Here is a 24,030-nt window from a genome sequence, read left to right on the forward strand (position 1 = left end):
CATCAAGGAAAATTAAGGCTTTCAATCTCTTTCTGTGCCATAAGACAAAAAGAACTTATTGCTCCTCCCTCTTCTCTCTGTCATTAATAAATTCTGAAGGGAAAATAAAAGTTCTGATTTGCGAGCAAGTTTAAAGTTCACTCAGACGGGGCTGAAGGCAGGATGCATCCTAGAGAAAATGCAGCACTAGGTAGCGTTACCCAAGTTAGTTTCTTCAGAGGGGATGGGCTCTGTAACAGTCCTGTCCTCTTTCCCGAGGGAGGTTTCCGTGCTCTGACTCGGTTTCTGCCACATTGAATGCGTAAAGGAACTGTTAGCTGCAAGAGAGAAGGGGGCATCAGTGGCACTGGGGCAGCACAGTGGGCTTCAGAGGCACCATGCACTGCTTACCCCATACCTGGCATTATTCGACAGCCCATCAGCTCCACCTTCAGTGCTATTCTTTGGTTCCAAGTCTGAGGGATGATCCGCACGTAACGGGCCACTATTGGAGGGATGAAGTTATTGCGCACTACGTCCCCAGAGTTGGAGTTGCCTTGGAATACCTGCAACGAAAGGCGCACACAAGGTCTGCCCTGTCTTAAAAGTCTCTTTCTTCAAAGTGCTCCTGACATCTAACTTCAAAGACTCCCATCCTAAGACTAACACCTTGATAACCTGGGATTCAGACACAAGATTTTAAGAACTGAGAGTTCTGGAAATAAATAATCTTTTTAGTTATGCCAGATGATCACATTTTTCTGTTAGCTTGGAGGAGAAAGATTATTGCTGTTTCAATACTGTGTAATTTCCAGTTAATGTATGCTGGTATACTGCTATAATTTTTTTTATTATTTATTTATTTTTATTTTATTTTATTTTATTTTATTTATTTAACAGCACTGCAGCACTCTTTCCTGGAAATAAGGGATAGAAACACAAAAACGAAAAACAGAGGTGAACCATTTCTAGGCATTTTAGTAAAATGGCCTGTTTTCTATATCAAGCTTGAAGAATGACTATTAACTACACAGTTGTTACTGCACTTATACAGTATTTCCCAGAATCAGCTCAGGCCCTTGTGCAGAACACTAATATTGTCCTTGCAATATTAGTTCTTGGAGATACTTCAGCACGATCTAGGAAAACTTAAAAGCCTGATGAGATAGAGAAGTGAGCTCAGCGTATCTTAGATAAAATGCCAGGCCACATGGGGTTCTGATGGGACAGGTTCTGTCATGCAACTTAGCTGAAACTAAGATCATATATAACACTTTTAAAGGATATTTGTATATAACAAGTCGCTGTGGGAAACTGCAAGCCTGCACATTTTAAATGCGCTAGCCTTTGCAGGTCACCCACTAGTAGGCTGATTTGGCACTCTTTGGGCCAGCATCCCCTCAATTTAACATTTTAAAAAATATTAACCCCATTAATGTTGGGCAGTGGAATTCCTTGCCATGCAAACTAAGAAAATCAGAGCTAGCAGGAAATCTCTCTTCAGCTCTGCCAAGTTTTCGAAAACTGCCATCAGGCCTGAGGACCAGGTAGAGCCCTCTTCTGAGGCAAGCTGAAATCTCTCAGAAATGATGAAGGAAGTCTGACTTTGAACACTGTGGGGACAGGGAAGAAGGCTTTTGGGATTTCTTTTGTTTGAAAGGAAACATGAGGTTTTCAGGGGAAAACATTTTCAGACAAACTCCACCAGCAGCTCTGCCCTTCACCCGAGGGATTGTTTCATTTGTCAGGGGATGTGGATTGACCATCCCAATGTGTTTGGAGCTGACCCTCAGCTTTGCTGGTGCCACACCAACAGCATCTCTGGCACGGCCAAACACCAAGCTGAGCTAAGGGCCTGCCCCAACAGCTGCTGTACAGCTCCAATTACACTGCTTTTTTTAAAGAAGGGTGCAGACATACACATGCCTCCCTGTGTGTGTCCCACAGCTTCACCAATCCCTGGAAAACTTCCTTGTTTCGACAAGCTCACTATCTACTCTGTAGCCATAAATTACACTGGTGAAGACAGCCCAAGTCTAGACAAGTTTGAAACTCCTAATCTTTCTTGAGAGTGAAAGCCTGCCCTTCAATGTCAAGGCAGCATACACATTATTGTTTTGTGTTTTCCTACCCTTCCCGCTTTCCCTTACCTTTTCTTCATTGCTCAGAATCCCTTTGTAAGTTCTCCATTTTGAGTTGTTATTTTTATAGTTCATTGTAAATGTCTTCACGTAAAAGTTGAAATTTGTGGATCCAGAACCAGTGGTCTTAATCCCTTTTAGGAAAATGCAAGAAACATTTTCATTTGCTATATGCCTGTCTTAATGGAACATTTTCAAATGCAAACACAGAAGCCAAAACAATTTGGAAAACTTGGTCATCAAGGTGTTAGTTTCTTTTTCAAACTGTGCTGAAATTGAGTTTAAAAGTTGGGTGAAGAATGGAAATCTGTTTTACATTGTGAATTTAGAGCAATGGATATTTTTAACAGAGCACAAAAGGCTGAGGGAGCTGGGTCTGTTCAGCCTTGAGGAGAGGTGACTGAGGGAACCTCATCAAATCAGTATCTGAAGGGGGGTGCCAAGAGGATGGAGCCAGGCTCTGCTGGGTGGTGCCAAGCAACAGGACAAGAGGCAATGGGCAGAAACTGATGCACAGGAAGTTCCATGTGACTGTGAGGAAGAACTTCTTTATTGTGCATGTGGCCAAACACTTGAACAGGTTGCCCAAAGTTGTTTGTGGAGTCTCCCTCACTAGAGATATCCAAGAACTACCTGGACACGATGCTGTGCTGTGTGCTCTAGGTGCACCCTGCTTGAGGTTGGACCATATGGCTGACTGTGGTGCCTTCCAATTTTACTCATTCTATAATCCTGTGACTCCAAAATGAAAATTGCTTTTTGATATTTTGGTCTGTATTTGCCATCATTACATCTTTAGCAGCAACTGTAATTTACGTTTTTACCACTAAACCAGGAGATGGAAACAGGAATTTCTTTCACCTTTACACCTTTCCATGTTTCCTATTGATTCCAGATCATCCACCCAGACTCTACTGCTCCCTGTGTATTTTGTTTCGTCATCACGTTTACGGATGAGATATGCGTGATAGTGGAGTTCAATCCTATATCCCCGTAGGACGACCAGCCTTGTAAATAGCCATGATGTTTTAAATAGGAAAATAATATCCCTGAGTGCAGAACATTCCATCACATTTAACAAAAGAAATGTTGCGTTAGTTCACCATCAGCTTTTCAGCTGCATTCAGTTTCTTCTCTAGCTGAAACACCCCCTTCTGATAACCAGAGAGCGACATACCTGTTATTCTCTTCTTCTCTCCCAGGTCTATCTCCAGCCATTCACGGTTGCTGCTGTGGTTAGAGGCCCAAGACCATCCCGGGACTTGTAGCCAAGCCCTGTCTGGGGACCACAGGAGTAGCTGCCCAAACTCATTGGTCTCCTCCCAGTAGGAAGATGCAGTAACCTGGCTCTTGGAGAGGAATCCCTCTTCCAGACTGAGAGATTTGTTGCAGCCTAGGAGTCCCCACACAGACAGGCAGAAGGAGTTATTTTGCATTTTCACAGGATATTTTTATATTAGGCTAGCAACATTTGAAGACCACCCACAACAGCAAAGTCAGACGCTGCTGAATCTAGTGCTAGCCTGGTGCTCTCCATTAGCTATGGTGTTTACCAGTCAATTTGTAGTGTATGATCCAGTACCAGAGCGCTGCAGTCCCAATCCTTTACCAGTCTAACTCCTACATACATGACACCTTCTGACTACTTCTGCTATTTTTGCCATTTAGTTTTTTAATCTCTGCACTTTTGTCTCATTCCTGTGAAGACGTTTTTTATTTTTAAATTTTTCCTTCTGAAACATAATATTTATGTTTTGAGATTGGCATTAACTAATTCTTCTGTACAAAACATTTCATAGATGAAGGCATTGTACCGAGAGGAATACTTTACTGTAAATATTTCATGATTCCCACCTGCAATTAGGGCTAGGAAAGTTACTCATTAGAAAAGCTCCTTGATACTTCTGCCAAGATGTGATATCACAAAGATAATATCTGTGAGTAAGTACTACAAACTCCACCAAAGAACCCACAAAGTCTCTGCACATCAAGGTTCTTCAGAGAAAACAGGCCAGTGGAATATGGTTCAATGAAGTTAAAAATAATTCCTTGGCAGATTCAAAGGCCTATACATGCTCTACAGTTTTCAGTAGAATAGTAAATGATTTTATCTCAAATGAGCAAAATATAATTCAAATGAACAAATGCGAACTTCCCCCCCGCCCTTTGCTGTGTTTTATGCAAATGAATGGCTTGACAGATTAAAAGAGGGTTTTGCATCTTGGAAAGCCATAAACAAAACCTCCTTCTGTATCAGTGCAATATAAATATATTTTCATTTCTCCTGTGTTTTCTTTCTCCATTTGTATGATGAAGATGGAAATTACAAATGTCTGAAGAGAAACTGCTTTCATTTTCTGTGGCCTAAAGTGCATAAAAATGGGATTATCTGCTTGTCATTTTTCATATGCTGGCACCAGAAATGTAACAGCAGAATACTATTTCTGTTGCTCATCTATGTGCGTATGACCACACATATTCTGTTTTCTGTGTTTTTTTTCTAGCTCGCTTCACATCCCTTCAATTTTTTTATTCACTTGCCAATTTTAAAAAACTGCTGTCCTAAAATATCCTTCCTAGACACAGCCTGACATTCTCCTGATTATTTTTTAAAACTTTTACAGAAAATATTTAAATAGCTAAAAACAAAGCAATTATTCTTACCATTTGAAGTAAATGTAAACCGCTTATCTGATAGAGAACCACTGTAAAAAAAGAAAAAGGTAATTCAGCCTTTCATGAGGTGGTCACAAGAGTGCCGAGGTAGAGCTTCAGAATCGCTGTTTATCCAGTAAAATATCTCTGGCCAGACAGCCACCTTCTCTGCTGGCTGGATACTGACCCCTTTAGGAGTCTCGTACTGTGACTGAATTCAGGTAACTCTTTTATGGTTTTGAGCATTTTTTAAAGCTTTAAAGTGATTTCCCATTGCATCACCCTGTTACTCCTGCTGCTTGTGAAAGAGTTACACATGATGGAGACTAAACCACACCAGTTCTGGCCATTCCTACTGGGGCTACATGTGTGTCACAGGATGAAAATGGGATGAAAACTACTCCTTCTTGTCTTAATCTTGGTGGGAAACAGTTCTGTTATAACCATGGCCAACATCTCCCATCAGGAATGGTTCTTTACGCTCCATTAACCACATCTATGGCCCCCTCTTTCTTCCTCCTTCTGGCACGGACTGTTTTGCTTCAGGGAAAAAGCAGGGAATTTCTTGGGCCACTCCACACAGCCCTGCACAGTGCAGGACAAGATAAAATCACCACTCTAAGGGAAAGCTGAGTTTTCCTTGGCCCCTCAGGGAGCCAGTTTCTAATTCCCAAGGAGATGCCCCTGAGGTTTCATTCCAGAAGTAATGACTCCAACTGGCTGCTTAATAAAAAGAAAAGCCAGGGTTTTAACATGAAATTAGTTTGTATTTCTTGAAAATCCGCCCCCTTCGCTGCCACTTCGATTAGCTGCACGCATCACTGGCCCCTTTTGAAAAGCCTTTGCCAGCGTGACAAAGCAGTAAAACAACTTCTGCACTAAGCAAGGAGACAATTCTCTTTCAGGCTGCCCTTTCTTTGTTTTCGGCCAGGAAAATTTCCCCAAGGTACCGTCTGCAGCCTTACCCCGGTGTGCAGGGCTATGTGTTTTGAGAGCACTGCAAATGGGGAATAGGAAAGTAGTCCCATGTCAAGGCCAATAAAAACACTGCCTTTTTTTGTCATTGAGGGAAAACTAATGACTACAGGCAAATAAAGCCCTCCAGAGCTCTGGGTGGGAGCTGATTTATTTGGGCATGTAGGCGGCCGAGTAGCTAGAAGGGGAAACACAAGCCCTCCCTCCCACACCTTCCCCACTGGCAGTCCTCAGGGGCGATCAGATGCACTCTGCTCACTTCAAACCAGTTTGACATCACAGCCAAAACAGTTTTTGATTTCTTAGTGAATGCAAAGCAATTCATTTCAAGAGAAAAGAAGAAAATAAATACCTATGTAATCAGTAAAACCTACCCAAAACAGCAATCACAGTGCTCTTTGAATACTTAGAGTGGAAAAAGTCAACCAGAACCCTTTCAAATAGAGGGCTGCAAATTCAGCAAAAAGAGGAGGTTAGCATTTCTACGGTCTACAAAGCTATAAAATCAAGCAGATAAATTTCCAGTGTAATTCACTAAAGAGAACAAGCCAATTCAGTAAGTGGTAATTCATCAGTTTCCTAATGTGACTGCTGGAATTTGTCACACAGGTTCCACTTTGTCCTTTAAGGGAGGGTACTGCCACATGTTCCTCATTTGCCTGACAAACTTCAGGATCCTGCCTTTTTTTTTTGCCAAAGTTGGTCTCACACAAGCTTTTCCTAAGCAGTGCAGGTTAACCCTGAATCTCATCTTTCACTGTTGACAAACATGCAGTCTCTTGTGTTTTCAAAGGCAAATGATTCCACGTGTGCAGACGTATAGTCACAGGCCAGGCCATGTTAAAGCACCTTGTGTATTTGAATTTCAGTTCAGTTGTCAGCACTGCCCAATAAATCCAGCCACCTGGTCTTCCTTACAGCATCTGGGGGTGCAGGTCTGCACATGGATCATGGGAAGTGAAAACCTCACAGATGCTGGAGCGTAACAAACACACTGAGAAACGGAGTGGGGAGGCCAAGGTCAGCTCTTGGAGGGTGGTGGGTGACACATAACTCCACGTTAACAACCACAGATACTTAACAGCTCGATGCGCTCCAGCAGCAGCTTTTGATGAGGTCAATTTCAGCTAAAGTCGCTAAATAATTTAAACCTTTAATACTGAAATCCACTACAAATGAGATTTTAAAAGCTTGAGCAAGCTCTTATTTAAGGGCATCTAAAAAGCTCTTAAAGCACTGCTGCTCAAGCACCAGTTTTTTCTTGCGGGCACTAGCTCATCTGTGGGATTTTCCTTCAGCAGGTAGGTACTGGACAATAGGGAAGCCATGCAGCTTTGTAGACACCTCTAATAAAAGATTTTTTAACACAAAATGCATTGGTTCGTTTTCTTAGTAAACAGGCCTACTATTTCTAGGAGCACTTTTTCATGTTTTGAAACAAGAGCATTTCCCTGCATACTCCAACTTCCCTCTCCTGGGCTCACACCAACTGTTCATCTGTCCTAGAGGCTGCCCCGGCTGCCAGGTGTGGCAGACCCCTCCTAGGAAGTGCTGTGCTGACACTCCCATTTTTCTCAAACTCTGTGCCATCTAGTTTGTAGGCACACTGCCCAGTGTGAGCCTGTGGCTTCCTGTATAACCTGTAGAAAGCTGCAGTTGTCTCCTCAGGGCAATTCTGTCCCTTGGAGATACGCATCGTTCTCGAGGAGCGCCTCTGTCTGCCCCTGTAGGCAGGAGAGCTACAGGGAGAGCTCTGCTCCTCCTTGGGGTGCTCCATCAGGAGCCTCACATTAAATGGGCTAAACCCCCCAGCACATGTACACTTTCAGTCTTATACACTTCATTCTTTGCCCTCTGGCTTTTGTACTGGGAAATAAATAAATAAATAAATAAATAAATAAATAAATAAATAAACAAACACAAAAATGGGAATGACAACTGCCTTTCATTATAAAACTTTATGTGCTACTGTCCGAGTTACTCCACTGAGATTATCAAGGGTCACAAGCATACCAATGTATGTGAATGTTCTGTAACATCTTTAGATCAGGTACAAAATATTTAATTTAGGGTTTCACTAAGCTGGCACGCGTGATGGAAAGAATTTGTATTATTTGTTTTATGGAGGGGCTTGGTGTCTGACCAGAGTTCTCAGTCCTGCTTTGCTTGAGACAAGTTTATAATAACTTTCTTTGGCAACTAACTTTCAAGAAAAACAGAAAATATTGAGGCTGTACAGTTCTTTGGCTCTGATCTTCATACTACCCAGCTTTGTATACTCCAGTGCCATCGTATATAAAGCATTTCAGACTGCGCTGAAGTTTAAGCACAGCAACAGAGCACACGAATGCCTTTTTTAAAATGAATGAAACCATGATTTTAAAATTGTCAGGAGGGTGTGAAGAATCATGGAGAAAACAGGAAAATAGTATAAAAAAAACCATATTGCCTTAGCTCTCATAGGTTATGGATGGAAATTTCCCTTCTTAAAAAAAAAAAAAAAAAAAAAGGCCTCATGTAAAATCCAGATAACATTTGAAAATTAAAAACTATAAACCAACAAGAATGACAGAAGCAGTTGCTGGAAGGTCTTACTGTGCTGGATAGAGATTAGAGGATTTATTTCTACTTCAACAGCAGTACAATTAAAAGTCAGAAGATAAGCAGTAAATATAACACCCTTGCTATAAATATTCTAAAAAAGAGAAGAACTCTGAACGTGTCAAAAGTACAATGTTTAAGAAGTTGTTCACTAAATCCCCTATGGCTCAATGGCACTTTTTACTTGCTCATTTTTCCCAGCTTTTTTTTAAACTTCAACATGAATTTATCATGAGTTATCAGCACATCGATTAAAGCCGTTTGTTGCAGAACATCGTACTCTCACGTATCTGCTAACAAAGTAATTTCCAAGTATGTTTTGGAAGGAACAGAAGGAAAAAAAAAAGAGAAAATACCACCCTACATGGTACAGAGCCGCTGAAAACCTGGAACCTCTTCCGATCTCCACTGCCAACACCATTTTGATGAAGCCCTAGGAACAGGCCTAACACCTTTTCCTCCCCAAAACGGCGTCCCCGCCTGCTTGTGCTGACGGTGGGCAGCGCCTGTGGCCGCGCCGTGCCCCGGTGCCAGCCCCGGTACTCACTCGAGCGAGGGGACGCCGTTGGCGACGCCGCCCTCGTAGCGGCTGATGCCCTTGTGCTGGGTGACGCTGATCTGCCCGCCCAGCTCGTCCGCCACCACGCCGGCGTGGATCGCAGCTTTGCACAGCAGAGACGTCTGAAAGGCAGGAGCCAAGGCTCAGGAAATCAATCTGACAAAGCGCTAACGCCTTCCCTTCCAAGCCACCGCCACACAGGTGGTACAGCTCACAAAACCCAGCAAAAGCTCAAGAGGAGTAAGAGGCGGGGGAGGGAGGAAGGAGCAGTAATCTTTGAAAAATATATGTCTCCCAAAGTGATTTTTCTTTTCAAATGGAAAAAAAAAAATCCTAATAGTCTGCTTCTGAGAAGGTGCTGTAAGATTGTCGCTCCTCAGGAAAAAAAAGTCAAAGGCAAAGCAACACTTCCTTGGGAAGATAAATCAGTAATTCCTCGGTGTTCTTTCCTGAAAGCAGACCTGTCTATTACTGCACCTTAGGATTTGAGTCATGCTGTACATTAGGGAATTTGGTTATGTGTCGAGTAGCTGCTGCTGGGTTTTAAGCACTGCCCGTTTCCTAGTATCGCAGGTGGGACAGTGCTTTAAAATACAGGCAGGACAACTCATGTGCCACCTAGGCGGCAATAACAGGACTAGGGCAAAGCAGGAAAGGGACAGAGAAAGGTACAAAGGAGACTTTCCTAGGGGCTGCAGGCAGAGGTTGGCCAGGTTCACACTGGCCCCGTTTGGGCCGTGCTACTGGACAAGATGGAGTGCTGGGCTGTCCCCTCCAGGGAGGGGTGGGGAGAGGGGAGGCACAGAGGCAGCACATCTCCAGGGGTGCCCTGCAGGTTCTTCCCATCAGAAAATCCTCCTTAATGGTGGAGGGAAAATTTCTTTTGCAAATTCCTCGGTGCAGATAAAATCTGCATGAGGTCATGCCATGTGCTGCTTTTCTGCCCTAATCATTGGAACGAAGGGCGGAATAACTCCAGCTAATGAGAACGTAACGTGGCATTTCTTTGTTTCTTCAGCTCTGCCACTTTCCAGGCTGGAGCCAGCATGCTTGAATAACTGGATGAACAGGTTAAACGTGAGCACTGACTTTTTGGAAACTCAGTGATTGTGATAGGGTGGTATTTTTCTTCAGTGATATGATTAGGCTTACTCCTCTGTGAGAGAGGCAAAGATTTCACAGACACGACAGGAGAAAATCCAGGGCGAGGGGCACAGAGAGGGCAGAGCTCTGAGTGATATGCACTGTGGACAAATGCAACCACCTCAACTTTTTCAGTTTAAAGGACAAGAACTCAAAACAACCCAGGAGTTTGGTAGTTACCAGTGGGATGTGGTTAGGCAGTGTGTAGTACTTATTTCATCTCAGAGCATATGCTAGGATAGTGCAGGCATAATCTTAAAGAAAACCCACGTGTTACTGAAATGTATCTTCTTCACAGGTGGACACCGCACAAATAAAAGCTAAAATCATAGAAATATTTCATACAGGGATGAGCACTGCCTCAAGAAGGACAAACACTAGGCAGGCTTTTTCCAGAAAGCCAGAAACCACAAGTTAGTATGTATATTTAACAATCAGTGGACTTTGTTCTCACACAATCGATTTGTCTGTTTGAAAAGTGTCTCTGTGTGCTTATATACTGATAACTTACCTATATACTGATAATAAAAGGTATAGTAAAACAACCCAGAAGGATTACTAACAAAACTCAAGCAGCAAAAGTTGAAACCAAGTTGTTCTATTCTTGTTTCTTTTTGTCTTTATAAATTTCCACCCATTTTCCTGTGTACTTACATCTCTGTATCCTTCTCCAATATTCCCAGAAATGTCACCTGCTATGTCTCTGCAGCCAGCAGGACAGTATCTGCTGTAGTGAGAGAAGAAAGGCATGAACTGGAGTGACAATACACACAAACAAACCCCTGTAAAAGAAATGCTCTCAAACCAATAAATATTTTAGCAGTGATTTCTGGCTGATGCCCTCTTAGTGAGTCTAGGAGCTAAATAAATGGGCCCTTGAGTTCATAGGTGGACTGAACACAGCAGCACACAAAGAACCAGAAAAGCATTTTAGCAAGGGCATACATTGCTGTTTAATTCTCTTGCTCTAGAAATGCTACCACACAAGTTTTCAGATTAAGATAAGAAGCCTATATGCACATCCAGACAGCAGCCAGAAGAGCACAATTTATTACCATTTCAAACCTATCACAAAGTTCAAGGAACTGAGAAATTATAGCTTGTCCTCAGATAATCTTGTATCAGCTGGGACGTGATCTGCTCCCAGAGGAAGCACTGGAATTTGAGGCTACTTTGAATTTCAAAGTGGAAACTCTTTTTACATACACCATGTATATGTATGCACTTAATGAGAATTGCTGAGAGCTCTGCAACTCCATTCCATCATTTTTCTGGGCCACAGTCTTCCATTCTGCACTACTGCTTCTCACAACCAGACATTAGACCATTACAGTGCTGAGGCTCAAAAAAATTCATTTCTCCAGAAAACCAAGACTGTTTAGCATTTTCTAACAATTGAATCAGTTGACAGATACTGTAAAGCAAGCCAGAATGCAGAGCTGCAAACCCTCTTTACCTGAATTCAGCCTTTGTGTAGTGGTTTGCTCGTTCCAAACAGGTGATTAGATCTGTGAAAAGTTTACAAATGTCAATTCTCATTGTAGGATATAAAAACACGGACAAATATTTGCCAGAACATGAAATTACATTTAAAGACCTCTCTGTATAACACTTAAGCAATTTTATTGGACTGGAAGCAACAGCTATGGTTTTCTTTCATTCTTTTCAACTCCCTCTTCTACTCTTCTTACGCTTTACACCTTCTTCAAAGTTGAACAGACCTCCAGAAGGTTAAATGTGGGAATGAAAACTTTAATCCCTCCTACCCCTCCATTCTATCACAGCTCAAAACACAGCAGATCCTCAAGGAGAAGGCACTGTTTTCCCCTCCACTGGCCCTGTACTGCAAACGGTCTAGGCAGGATTTCAGCAGCCATTATATCTGGTTAATGTTACAACTGTTTCTTGCACACATGCTATTAAAAATACCATGGCTCATGCTAATCTGGAAATATGTAGGGACAAACATTTAGGCTAAAGCTCTGTGTGTGTAGAGATGACAGTTAAATAGGGGGAACTATGCCACTAATCTTCTACTACTTTTGGATATCACCTTACCTGGATGATCACTGCTGGCATAGGACAACAGAAAGCCTCGTCCTGACACGTGGGACCCGCTCTCAAAGTGAATAGTTGCCTCATTGCTATCTAGAATGATTTCTTTGGGGACAGGCATCACGTTACCACAGTACGGCCCTACAGAACAAAGAAGATTTCAAAAGTTTAGATGACGTAATTAGGCTGGAAAAGTCTCATGATTAGCAAAGAATTTCATAACACACTCATTCTCTTTCAGTATCAATCCAAATGTTGACAAAAGGGTTTTGGCTTCAGTCCTTTACGGGTATGAGCTCCAAAGCTACCCTGACAAGCAGTGGCCAGGATCCAGTTGTCACTGCATGGCAGCAATTCCAGCACCCACATTTCCCATCACATAAGCCTTAAGAGAAAGACTAATGCCCTTCGACCTTTGCAGTACAGCATGCTTACCACCAGCAGTAACTCATTAGAGAGAATGACACTACATTCAAAAGCAATCCAAGGAATCTAGGCAGGGTCCCCAAGATAAACCCTCCAAACACACACAGCTCGTGTCCTTGCGGCACAGCAGTCGGTCAGAAAGGATTAAGATCAGACACAGAGCACCTGGTTCTCAAGGACCTGCATGCCACAAGCCGAATTGTACTACAAGGCACTAACGCTTCCCTTAGCACATTTCCTAATATTTTTCCATTTAAAAACACCACCAGACCAGGGAAACATACAGCTCAAGTATCTAGAGTTTTAAACGAAAAAAGAGAGAGAGAAAGGGGAAGATGAAGAGAGCGGGACAGGGAGACAACAGTCTTGAGCTTACAGTGAATTAGATAAGGGTTTATAACTACCAGCTGCAGTATCTTGGAACAGTCCTTGGGACACTCCTTTCTTGTGACAGCAGGCGTGCCCAGGACTCCTAGTAATTACATCTGCCTCCTCAGAAAGTCAGTTCCTGAGGGGAGTGTTCCTTTGAGACTGCCACAGTCCTTGTGCTTGCCTTCTGTCACCATACCTGGGTGCAAACACTTGTCCCCAGCTGCCCTCAGGCAGAGATAATACAGAAAATTCAAAGCAGTTCGGATATACTTGTTCAAATTTATGAGTCTATTTACAATATAAACTGCAAAGAAGAGTTTTTTGTAAGATGGCAAACAGACTTTTTTTCCCCCAGAGGGAAAAAAAATCCAAATGACCCTTTACAAGCTCTCAGCCCATCTGCTCTGTTGAGGTGAATGACAGCTTTTGTGTCCTAAAGCAAGTCTTTAGGATGAAAAATGCTCACGTTGATTTTTCCTAGACAACCTCATCTTGGTGGTGATGGCTACTTTAGGGAAACTTGGAACTGACTTCTGAGACACAAGAAATTGCATTCACATCATGACACAAATTTAATGAGTGACACCCATCGTAACAGGCTCCTAAAAGCTTCTTCATTTTGCTTGATACTCTGCGTTAGGGAAGGGGCTCTTTTCCAAATACTTAATTTGCCCTGTAACAACTATAAGGTCAGCCTATAGGGTAGCCCAATCAGAGCCAATGACAGCCAGCTGTCAGCAGAATGGGACAAACAAAAGGAGGAACTCTTGTCCTTTTGGCTTATAAAAATCACATGGTGAAGCCAGGCAGGCAGAGAAACAAGCGATGAGTGTGACATTTCCCTGGAGTACTCATGTGCTGAAAAATGACTCACGACTTAGTCAGAGAAAACAATGCCTATAAAAAGGGTTAAACAAATTGCTTAGGAAATGAACTTATCAAAAAGACAGCATCTGACACTGTGTCATACCAGACAACTGCACGAGTGATTTATCTGAGAAGGTCTTTTGTGTCAGGTTGCAGTGGGAGAAGTGCTAACTTAGATATTTTTTTGAGCGAGAGAGAAACAGGGAAGAGACAGGGAGCATTGCACATCTTCAAAATAAAACACCTGAGGAAGCTTTAGTCCTTTTCTTCTCTCAAGGACTGTCTTTGCATATTTTCTCACAAGTGTTCTTTGGCTTTCTCCCTCGCAGCAACTGGCAGTGACCTGTCTACTCTGGAGGTATAATTTAGATGGCTGATTCACACAACCACACATCAGCTGGATCAGGGATTAGTGTCTCCTCCAGTAGCAAGTCTACATATGTTCCAGATAATTATACAAACAAATCATACATCGTGAGCAAAAACAATAAAATAAAATACAAAATAATCTAGACAAAGAGCTGTATAATCCAAATTAAAGCAAGAAATTCAGAAGCAATCAGCTTAAGAAACCAACATTCAGTGTCTAAAGACAAGTTTCTACTATTAAGTAAATCCAAAAAGGTTACCAGGCTCTGGTTATCTTCTGCTGAGAGCAGTTCTGGCGTACCAAGAGATTCCCATGGGTAGCTCAAAATAAAGGGAGCCTAGGATTAATTCCTTAAAGGATATAGAAGCAAGAAAGAGCATATACTCGAGGAAAGAATATTTTCCAAAAGTTTATAAGTTTTCTGCAAAGATTTGTAAGAAAAAAATGGGGTGGGGGGGACGGGGGACAGGTGGAATTTATTAATACTACACAACATTCACTTGTTCGTTTGTTGCAGACTGAGGAAGGCTTGCAAAATATTTCAAGATATTTCTTCTCAATAATTCAGGTAATATCATATCAGCACTACACTGTCAGGTCCTCAGACTTGCCTGAGACCTAGTAGAGTTTATTTCCATGTTATCAAATACAGAAATAAGTGCTGAGAGGGAGGGTGCAGGAAAAAGTGTAAGCATTATCTCACCCCTAAACTGCAGCTCTTCAAGAAACTGATCAGACACCGTTTGACTCCAAGGTTCTTTACTCCCTGAAAGAACTACAGATGTGTACACTCGGGTTTTTAGGAAAAGGTCTTTTTGGTGCTTATTGTGTTTAAAATGACCAGTGTAAAAGCACCCTTCTGATTTGATTTACCTAATAATACTGGGTTTGGTTAAGCAACATCTCTCTCCATTTTGAAAAGTCTTTGAAGAGTGGCCTTTTTAACTTCAAATTCCCATTTTTACCCATATCAATTTATTTTACATTGATGGTCTTCCAGGAAACTCGCTAAGGGGACAACTAGTAATGTTGGGAAAAAAACCTGATTCAGAGTCAAGACAATGCTTTGCGTTCAGTTTTGACTGATGAGAGATAAGCTTTCATCTGTTTTTAACTTTAGAAAAGTTACATCTTTGGTTTTATGTACTCTTTTCACATGCACTTCCTTACACCAGTCCTCTTATTTCCTTTCATATTGTAAAGCCAGAGGCAGGACAGTCTCCCAGGCTCCCTGCATTTTGGCTTGTGCCATGCCTGGTTAGATGCACTTGCTATGGACACAAAAGTGCCTGGTAGGTTTACCCTCCACTGACGCACTATTACCTCAAATACACATATTGTGAGAATTTATAGACATTGGAAGACCAAACCCAGCCAGCATCTGTACACATTAGACTTCATCTGAAAACTGTATTTGATCTACTCAGTATTTTCCATTTGCAATCAAGGTGACAAAAATACTTTCACTGTTTGCTTTTAAAACTCATTCATGCCCACCATCTTGTCTGTCTGTCTGAATCACCACCTGAGATTCATTGTTTTCCCTGAGCTGTACAACCATAGTGAAGATGAGAGAGGATGGAGAAAGCCCCAGTATGAAAATGAGAAACTTGCTTATAGGGCCTTGTTAATTTTTACTGCAGCATTTGGACTTGACTCTGGATAAATATTTAATTCCTAAACCTGGGACCTAGCCAGAAGTTTTTTAAGATCCCTTTTGAGAACTGCCAGATCACGTTATCAGTTTTTCATCTTCTAATGTGAGTTGTGAGGTGGGTTGTTTTGCATATTCGGCTTGAAAAACGAGTCATGAATGCTGATCTCTCTCAGCTTCCTGTTAAAGTGACTTGGCTGGAGCTCTGCAGGGCTAAGTAGGCAGGATTATTTGGTTTGTTTATAAGAACAAAGGAAAGAGTTTGATTTAATAAACAGATGTGTTACATGTGATGAAGCTGAGTAGGTGTTCTCCATGTTTCAATATTAGTATATCTAGATGCCAGGGCCTTTTCTTCTTTCGGTGTCTCATTAAGAAGTTGACCCAACTGTGGTTCTGTCTGTTCACTCCAGATTCCTTTTACACATATTTATAATAATTCTGCAGGAGAGATATTAGAGGTCTAAGGATTTCAAGTACATTAATTTTAATATTCTCCATAATTAAACTAACTTTTAATGTCTTTCATACAGAACATTTGATCTGTTGGTATGGTTTAGGTGGCTTAAATAAAACACTTTTGTCTCCAAGCAGCATTAACATCCTGCAAGCTACACGGTAAATTGTCTCGTGGATATCCTTTGGCTGGCCCCAGTGGAGACTGAAGAGACTATTTTACATGTTGTTTATTTCTTAAATGTTAGCAATAGCCTACTGCTTTTGTCTTTTTCATAATAGTGTTGTTTTGCAAATCTGATGATCTTTACAGCATTGTTGGGTTTTATGAGGTCTAGTTTACTTCTACTGTCAACCAGACTCTGGCACAGCTCCTGAACTTTCTTTGCTGAATTATGTTCCTTTATTTTGTTTCTATTTCCCTTAAGAAGTACTGTGCCCAGAGGACTCTCTTCTTTCATAGCAGCTGGCAATGCCTACATTCTCCTTGTTTCTCTAGCTCTTAATACTTTCTGCCTCTTCTGCAAGCCTTTTGCTTCCTTTTAGAAGCAATTATTTCCTTCCCAGCTATTGAATGGCCAGTTCAATATGCTCATTCTGCTTTCAAATTCCTCAACTTTATTTGAAATCTGCAGCTTGGCATTAGCAGATGTCTTTAAGAAACTTGGTTTGGATACGAAATAATGATGTCCCCTGTTCAACAGAGAATCTTTGCCCTTTTTTCAGTCTTTACTTGCAGAGAAAGACATGGTTGGCAGGCAAGATGCAACAACAATCCATGGATGTGCCTCTAAAGGATTATCATGTCTCGATGCATTTGTTTGGGGAAAACAGTGTTTTAAATTGCAGCCTTTTCTCAAATAAATCAATCTGGAATTCCTCAGTAGCTGGGGAATGATGGGATAAGATGAACATGGATTACACTTGTTTCACTTCAGAGCTAAAAACTCATCCAGAGCACAAGTCTTTCACAAATAGCTCACCAAACCAGCAAAGATCTGTTGTATGAAAACACCTTCAGTCTCAAAATTCATCTCCATCCCACATTCACCCAAATACTTTGATAGAGTAGTAACTCTTCCTCTCCCCCTTACCAAGGGGTCCTTTGCTCCAACCCTGACACACACACGTGCAGTGGGAACCAGCAGGACCCTGCAAGGACAGAGAAAGTGCAGCTCTATGCCCTTCCTTGCAGGACACAGGGATGGTGATGTTTAACACTCTGCAGACACGAGATGACAGAGTAATCAGGATGAGACAGCCTGGTTATTCAACATTAGACTCTGTGCAACACAGTCTGCCCTCAGGCTGAGTGGTAAGTATTTCTTGTTTTAGGAAAAACAAATATAACGTTCGGTTAACATTTCCAAAGGGTTTCCAAAGACTGCAATAAAGGAAAGAAAAAGGCATCTGAGATAGGTTGGGGCAGTATCCCAACTTTAAAATGGAGCATCTGGGCCACCTGCACAGGCTGGTCTGCCAGCTTGACCTCAGGTGAGGTCCTCCCTTTCAACACTGTTGTGGTTTTAGCCAAATCCAAAGACAGAAACACAGCAACAACTAGGAATCACGAGTGAAGGACTGTAGTTTAACAAAAAACAGAGACTAATACTCAGTGTGCAGCTAACAGGAAAAAAGGTCCATTTGATAAAATAAAACACTGACATTCTTTGTTGCATCAATCCTTCCAAAGCTGAAAACTCAGGATACTGCAACCACTCAGGTGAAACCCAACTGTTAAAAGTTGTTTTGATTGTTAAGAAACTGCTCAACTTGATCTTCAGCAAGAACTTGTCTGGGCATTTCTCTGGGTTTCCTGAAATACCAGAAACAATACAGTAATAACAAGTTTCCTTTGAGGGATGAAAAAGAAATCTGGACGCACCCTTTATTCAAACAAGATATTTATTTCAATACATAGTAAGAAGTGACTGGTTTGATGAATCCCCTCAAATCACAATAACAGGTAGGAGACATCCAAAGGCACTCTGTACCTTTAGTGATGGGGTGTGGGGAGAAGAAAGCATTTTCAGTAAATTCTCTATTTCACATGAGTTACCAGCTGTAAATTATGCAAGAACAAGTCAACTGCACTAACTCTCCAAATTATAACTAGTCACTCAGCAGCTCTGACATCCACCCCAGAGGAACACATCAACCTCCTACTGACTGCAAGTGAATGAGGAAGTAAGTAGGCACTTATCTCTTCTTTTGGCTTTCTCTCCAGTCAAGACTGATGATCATCTCACAAAATTAAGGAAAAAAACACCAAGCCATTAGATGGGGAAGAGACAGAAAAAAAGAAAAAAAAAAGGGGTCAAAAGAGGTACAGAAATCTGATAGAGACATGAAAAGAAGCAGACTAAAAGCAGTTCCTGTCAAACTTTTAAAACATTTATGATCCACCTTCATAAGTAGTGCAAATTTTGTTCTTGAGAACTACAGGGCTGACATGGTTAATCTTGTTTTCACATATCCCTTTAACTAATTAAAAAATCAGAAGCTCTACTTCAGAGCTCAGTATTTTTAATATGCTCAGATAATGCAATTAACTCAAGAAGAAAAGCATTTCGGTAAAGGCTGCACCTTGTCTGTACTGTGAGATTATGCTCATATTAATTTTCTGTGGGACAAAAAACACCATATTTTAATCCATTCAAAAGCTGTGCCTTGAAACAGAACACGATCATCTATTTATTTCTCGTAGAGACAACCCATGCAAAGCTGTGCTAATATTTAAATGTTTGTCAGACAAAGGTGACTCAGTTTCACCAAAACGGGTGTTAGACTCCCTTTGCTGACTGATGATTAATATTTTCACAGCTACGTCTGGATACAGAGCCAACAGCTTGAAAGAAAAGGCTTGCTACAGGTTCCTTTCTCCAGTGAGCACTAAAGAAGATAATTTGCAGAGTAATAACTCAGAGATACAGTGTTCAGATGCCATATGACTCCAGTTTCAGAGCCTCATTAAGATTATTTAACTATGATCCTTTAATTGCAATATTGCAGAAATCTAAATGCAATCGCTGCTCTCACAGGACCATCAAAGCTGAGAAGTACCAAAGGTGAGAAGAACTGTAGTGTCACATTTCTGTATTAGTTGAGACTGAGAAAGGCTTCAGTAGATCAGCATATACAGCAACACTGCATGCTTTTCTAGGAACGAATCATACTCTTCCATCCATCTGCAGAATTCGAGGAAATGTCCTGAACTTTTACAAAATTTGCAGGTAAGTGCTCTAATCTGTAGTCACCAACTTACAAAAGTAGCATCAATGTTCCCGCAAACATAAATCAATTAATCCCTTCATTTGTATTTAACAGATTCTCTTTGCTGCATGGAACATAAATATCCCAAAGACAAATTGAGTTACTCCTTGCTGTATTGCAAGAATCCCTGCAGATGGTTGTAATGATGAATGAATCACAGTTAAATGTAAAGACTGGAAGAAATCTGAAAGGAAAACAATACTTTATCATCTGGAGTCTTCTTCACACTAATTTTATATTTGTATGCATAATCTAGTATTTTGCCTCTGACCAATTTTCTAAGCTTCAGATATACTCCTCAAAAGATGTTTGTACTCATACTGATATTCACGCTGCTGTCTTCTGTAGATCTGAAGAAATCAGCATGGTATTTAAAACATATTTCCCTTCAGACCTTATTGTCTTGTAATTACAAACCTCCTAAATAAAGAGCAAAGGCTGCTCAGACTAATTTGAAACATGGGCAGTATTCACGTTACCAGCTTTGATACTTTGCTTTTGAGGTTTTCCTTTCTAAACCCAGGTCAAATACAGAAAACACACCAAGACTAGTTTTTAATTGCTCAGATGTTTTCGGTGCTTGCAAAATATTTTCAACTCTCCATCATCCCATAAAGGAATTTTGATGTCTAAGGTCAGTATCTCCTTGGCCAGAGGGAAGACATTGACCTGCTTGTAGATGTTTACGAAGAGAGAAGGGTTGCAAAGAGGAGATCTGAGTTCAGAAACAGCTGTCTAAAAGGACACTTGACAGATTGAAAGGATGTAGCAGTGCTTATTCATTGGGCTTCTTTCACTTGCATAAATGCATATTGAAACCCAAACTATAGCAAGACTTGGAGAAGTTCTAATTTCATCTAAGAACTCCCGCGTCTTTAAAAACATAAGCAACATCATGAATTTATGCCTATAGAGCTATTTTCACATCCATTCTGCATGGATTTTCCTGAATGTAGAATAGACACTGTAGGTGTGCTGGTGGGAAAGTCTACAGTGAGCTGCAGACCACAAAAACCATTACAGATGGTATGTCTGCCTAAACTATAAAACTGGTTTAATCAGATATGACCAAAATCTGCTAATTGTGCAGTTCACTACTGAGAATGCAAATTACAGTCCGCATGCATCAGACATTACTAATCAGATCTGAAAACGGGTGTGGGAATACTCTCAAAAAATTAATTATGTGGACCTGATTGCACAACACACAGCTATTCTGTGTGTATAGGCTGAATAACTGCAGTATAACTGATGTGAAGATGCCTTCAGGCTGATCTGTAAGGAGACAATCAACATTGAATTTCAATCAACATCCAAACTTCATTTTTCACTTCAAAAACCAAGATATTGATTTATCCCTGTTTCCAAGAAGATCCTTAGATTAGAAATGTCAAGACAGTATCAATAAAAATTATTCAAAGACATGCTAATGCAATAATAACCACCTATTTCTTACTGCCGAGTACGGACAGACTGCTTCAGGTGAACACAACTCACTACTTAGTTATGAAACAGATCCTTGGGTGTAAGGGATCTTAAAGAGCATCTAATTTCAACTCTCCCCTACATGGGCAGGGACCTTCTATTAGATTAGGTTGGTCAGTCCCCATCCGACCTGGCCTTGAACACTTCCAGGGATGGGGCATCCACAATTTCTCTGGGCAACCTGTTCCAGCGCTTCATCACTCTCACAGTGAAGAAAGAAATAAACAACAGTAAAAAATCCCAGCACACATGAACAGAGATGTTCCTTATGCCTCAAATCAAGCTCTGTGCGGGCTTAGATATCAGCATGTCACTGCCCACTCCTAGTGAAGGTTGTTTCAAAATGTAATACCTCCCCCATGAGAACAATAATTACCTTCACCTTCCTTTGTGAGCAAGCCTTTAATACCTCACTTGATCTTCTCTTACCAGATGAGTGATAAGCCTATCATGCTGATAAATGAAAGGCAATCAACCCTCCTTACTACTAAGATATCCTGTGAGATCACATAGTTTTTGGAGCCAAGCAGCGAGGTGGAGAACCTGCAGAGGCTCTGTACAGCTCACATCTTCATCACATTTTTCCCTTGAATTCATTCTGCTTGTTAAGTCCAGTACAGCCCACTTAGCCTCAGCTGACTGAAGGGCTACACAGCCCACTCCCAAGCCGGCAAAATTTTATGAACTGTCAATTCAGGAGTTTATTCCTACATTGCAGAACTCCTTGCAGCTTTGAATTTAAATTGGATTTCTGAAAAAGGGTGCATGGCTTGAAAAGAAGTTTGACTCTTCTGGAAAGTGTAGATCAAAGTTTCAGTGACAACTGGTTGGGAAGACCATTTTGAGGAAAGCCTCAGATTCTCCCTGGGAGAGTCCTGTTGCTGTTATAATTGTTTTAAGTGCACAGCTGCAGCAGATTATTTGCTTATCTTCCCTAGCAAATCTCTTACCAGAGCGCAGTCTGGCTGTACACATTTAATATCTGCAAGTATTAAAGCCTGTACATTAGTGAGGTGGCTAACGGCTAGCAATAGTCAAGGTTGTCTCCTCTCTGAACCATGGACTGCCTAGAAATACACACAGGATCATTGACTCTAATTTCTCATCTTTTTCTAGTTTGTGAGGAAGCTCTTTCCCCACACAAGAAGGGAACAGGGCTGATATAGGCCTAGGGACTTGCTGTACCAAAACTGTGATGGTCCAGCTCTGCAGGTCTGAAGGCAGAGCCCTCAGGACTGCTGTGCCCGAGCCCTGCCAGCCCCTGTGCAGCACAGCATGGCAGCACCCTCAGCCTTGGCAGAACTGCACACAGCGGGACAATGGCTTCCCACACAGAGAACAAAACACTTGAATACAAAAAGGAGGAGGAGAGGACCAAGGTTGACATTTCTTGCACTTTGCTAAGCTGCCTTTTACTCACACTTTTACTGGTTCCTGCACTGACCATGGCCTTGTCTCTTACATACCATGCAATGTTGAAGAGCTCTGGATGGTAAGGTAGCTGGACTCGCATTTCTGTGATTCAATATCCAAGTCTCCAATTTTCAAGATCAGGCGTTTTCCTGGAGGCACTTGGATTTTCTTTTCACACAGAGTGTAGTTCGGGTACGTCCCAGGATAGTTCTTGGATGCCAGCGTCCCACTGTCTTGATACATCACTGTGTGCCCACATCCATCCCCTGCAGTAGGAGAACAGAAAGGAAGAGAAATAGAATGTATTCCTCCATGAAATAAAAATATAAGAAAATACTAGCTACATAATGATATCTTGTGCACTTTTCCCTTTTAAATAAGTATTTTGTAATGTTCCACCTCAGTTCTGTTGTTGTTGGAACATAGGTAACTGAAATAAATATAGCCACATTCCTGTTGTAAAGCAGTAGAAAGAGGGGTTGGAAAGACTCATGAACTAGGGTGTGTTTGACAGTAATGTACAGACAGTGCCCCTCTGGCTTTCTGCTTTATAGCCAAACCCTACTAAATCCCTGAAGATGCAATTCCACGTGTAAGAAGCAGGATCCTTCCTTAAGTAATTGTCTCCCAGTTATCAGTCAGCATTTTATTTCCATAGCAATAGCCATCACAGAGAGGGTAACTGAGTCATACACGAAAGCAGACATTTAACTGCGTACTATCACAGACCTGACACATCTTATTTTCCTGTTGTTTTGTTGGGGGTTTTTTTGTGCCACTTGCACGATACTAACAGCACAGAGGACCAGGTGAAGACACAAGAGGGACTTCCAAAGTGCAGTGTTAATGGTACACAGGCTACTTTGCAGCAGCATGCCCAGAAATGCACATGCCGCTGCCTCCTTGCTCAAGGGGTGAGGGTAGGGGTCCTCAAAGTGTGTCCTCATGGCACTGTACAGGAGCCAGCTTGGCTTTGGAACCTTTCCTTGGTGGAGAGGCATCTGAGGAGCAGCTGCAGCAGACCAGAGGACAACAGGAAAAGGCACATGGAAATACATGGGGGGATGTGCGGACTGACATGGAAAACAGGAAGCATCCACAGAGGGGGAAGGAAGCAGGTATCAGATAAGAGACCTTGACTACTGACGGAAGCAATTCTTACTGAACTATTTAAAAGACTACTAGTAACTTTAAATTTGTATACTAAAGCTTAAGCCATTTTCTTCCGCTCAGTCTTCCAAATAATGGAAATACTTGTGACAGTGGACTAGTGTCCACTTCACATGTACATGTAAAAGGCAGTCCTCAGTTTCACATCATAGGCACACTTGCCACAGGAATCTTGCATACTGTTATCCTCTATCTCAGAAAAACTGAAGCTAATCCAAGAAGTGTTAACAAAATAAAGAGTCCTGCAGAGCTGGGAATTCACAATGTTCACTTTAACTACCCAAAATTTTCCTTTTGGGGATATTTTGGTTAAACTGTTTTGGTCTGTGCCATTTTAATTACTATCTGAATTTCCTTCCAGAATCATTATGAGCAAAAAACTTAAGGGTTGATAGGATTATTTAAAAAGGAACAACTAGGAATGAAGTGTTGGAAA

General features: G+C 41.5%; 1 protein-coding gene across 1 annotated transcript in view; it reads right to left on the reverse strand.

Annotated features, from left to right (window-relative positions):
• Window positions 1–24,030, reverse strand: part of DCBLD1 (discoidin, CUB and LCCL domain containing 1) — a 47,371-nt gene that overhangs the window by 8,938 nt on the left and 14,403 nt on the right. Inside the window, exons 2-11 of the mRNA XM_040060675.1 lie at window positions 22,478–22,690; window positions 12,112–12,249; window positions 11,510–11,561; window positions 10,708–10,780; window positions 8,899–9,032; window positions 4,785–4,825; window positions 3,298–3,513; window positions 2,130–2,254; window positions 398–545; window positions 201–317 (exon numbers count right to left, since the gene is read on the reverse strand). Of these exons, the coding sequence (XP_039916609.1) occupies window positions 201–317; window positions 398–545; window positions 2,130–2,254; window positions 3,298–3,513; window positions 4,785–4,825; window positions 8,899–9,032; window positions 10,708–10,780; window positions 11,510–11,561; window positions 12,112–12,249; window positions 22,478–22,667 (1,234 nt within the window). The 5' untranslated portion in view covers window positions 22,668–22,690. The remainder of the gene's footprint in view (window positions 1–200; window positions 318–397; window positions 546–2,129; window positions 2,255–3,297; window positions 3,514–4,784; window positions 4,826–8,898; window positions 9,033–10,707; window positions 10,781–11,509; window positions 11,562–12,111; window positions 12,250–22,477; window positions 22,691–24,030) is intronic.

Source organism: Hirundo rustica, chromosome 3, assembly GCF_015227805.2.
Source record: "Hirundo rustica isolate bHirRus1 chromosome 3, bHirRus1.pri.v3, whole genome shotgun sequence".
Lineage (NCBI taxonomy): Eukaryota > Metazoa > Chordata > Aves > Passeriformes > Hirundinidae > Hirundo > Hirundo rustica.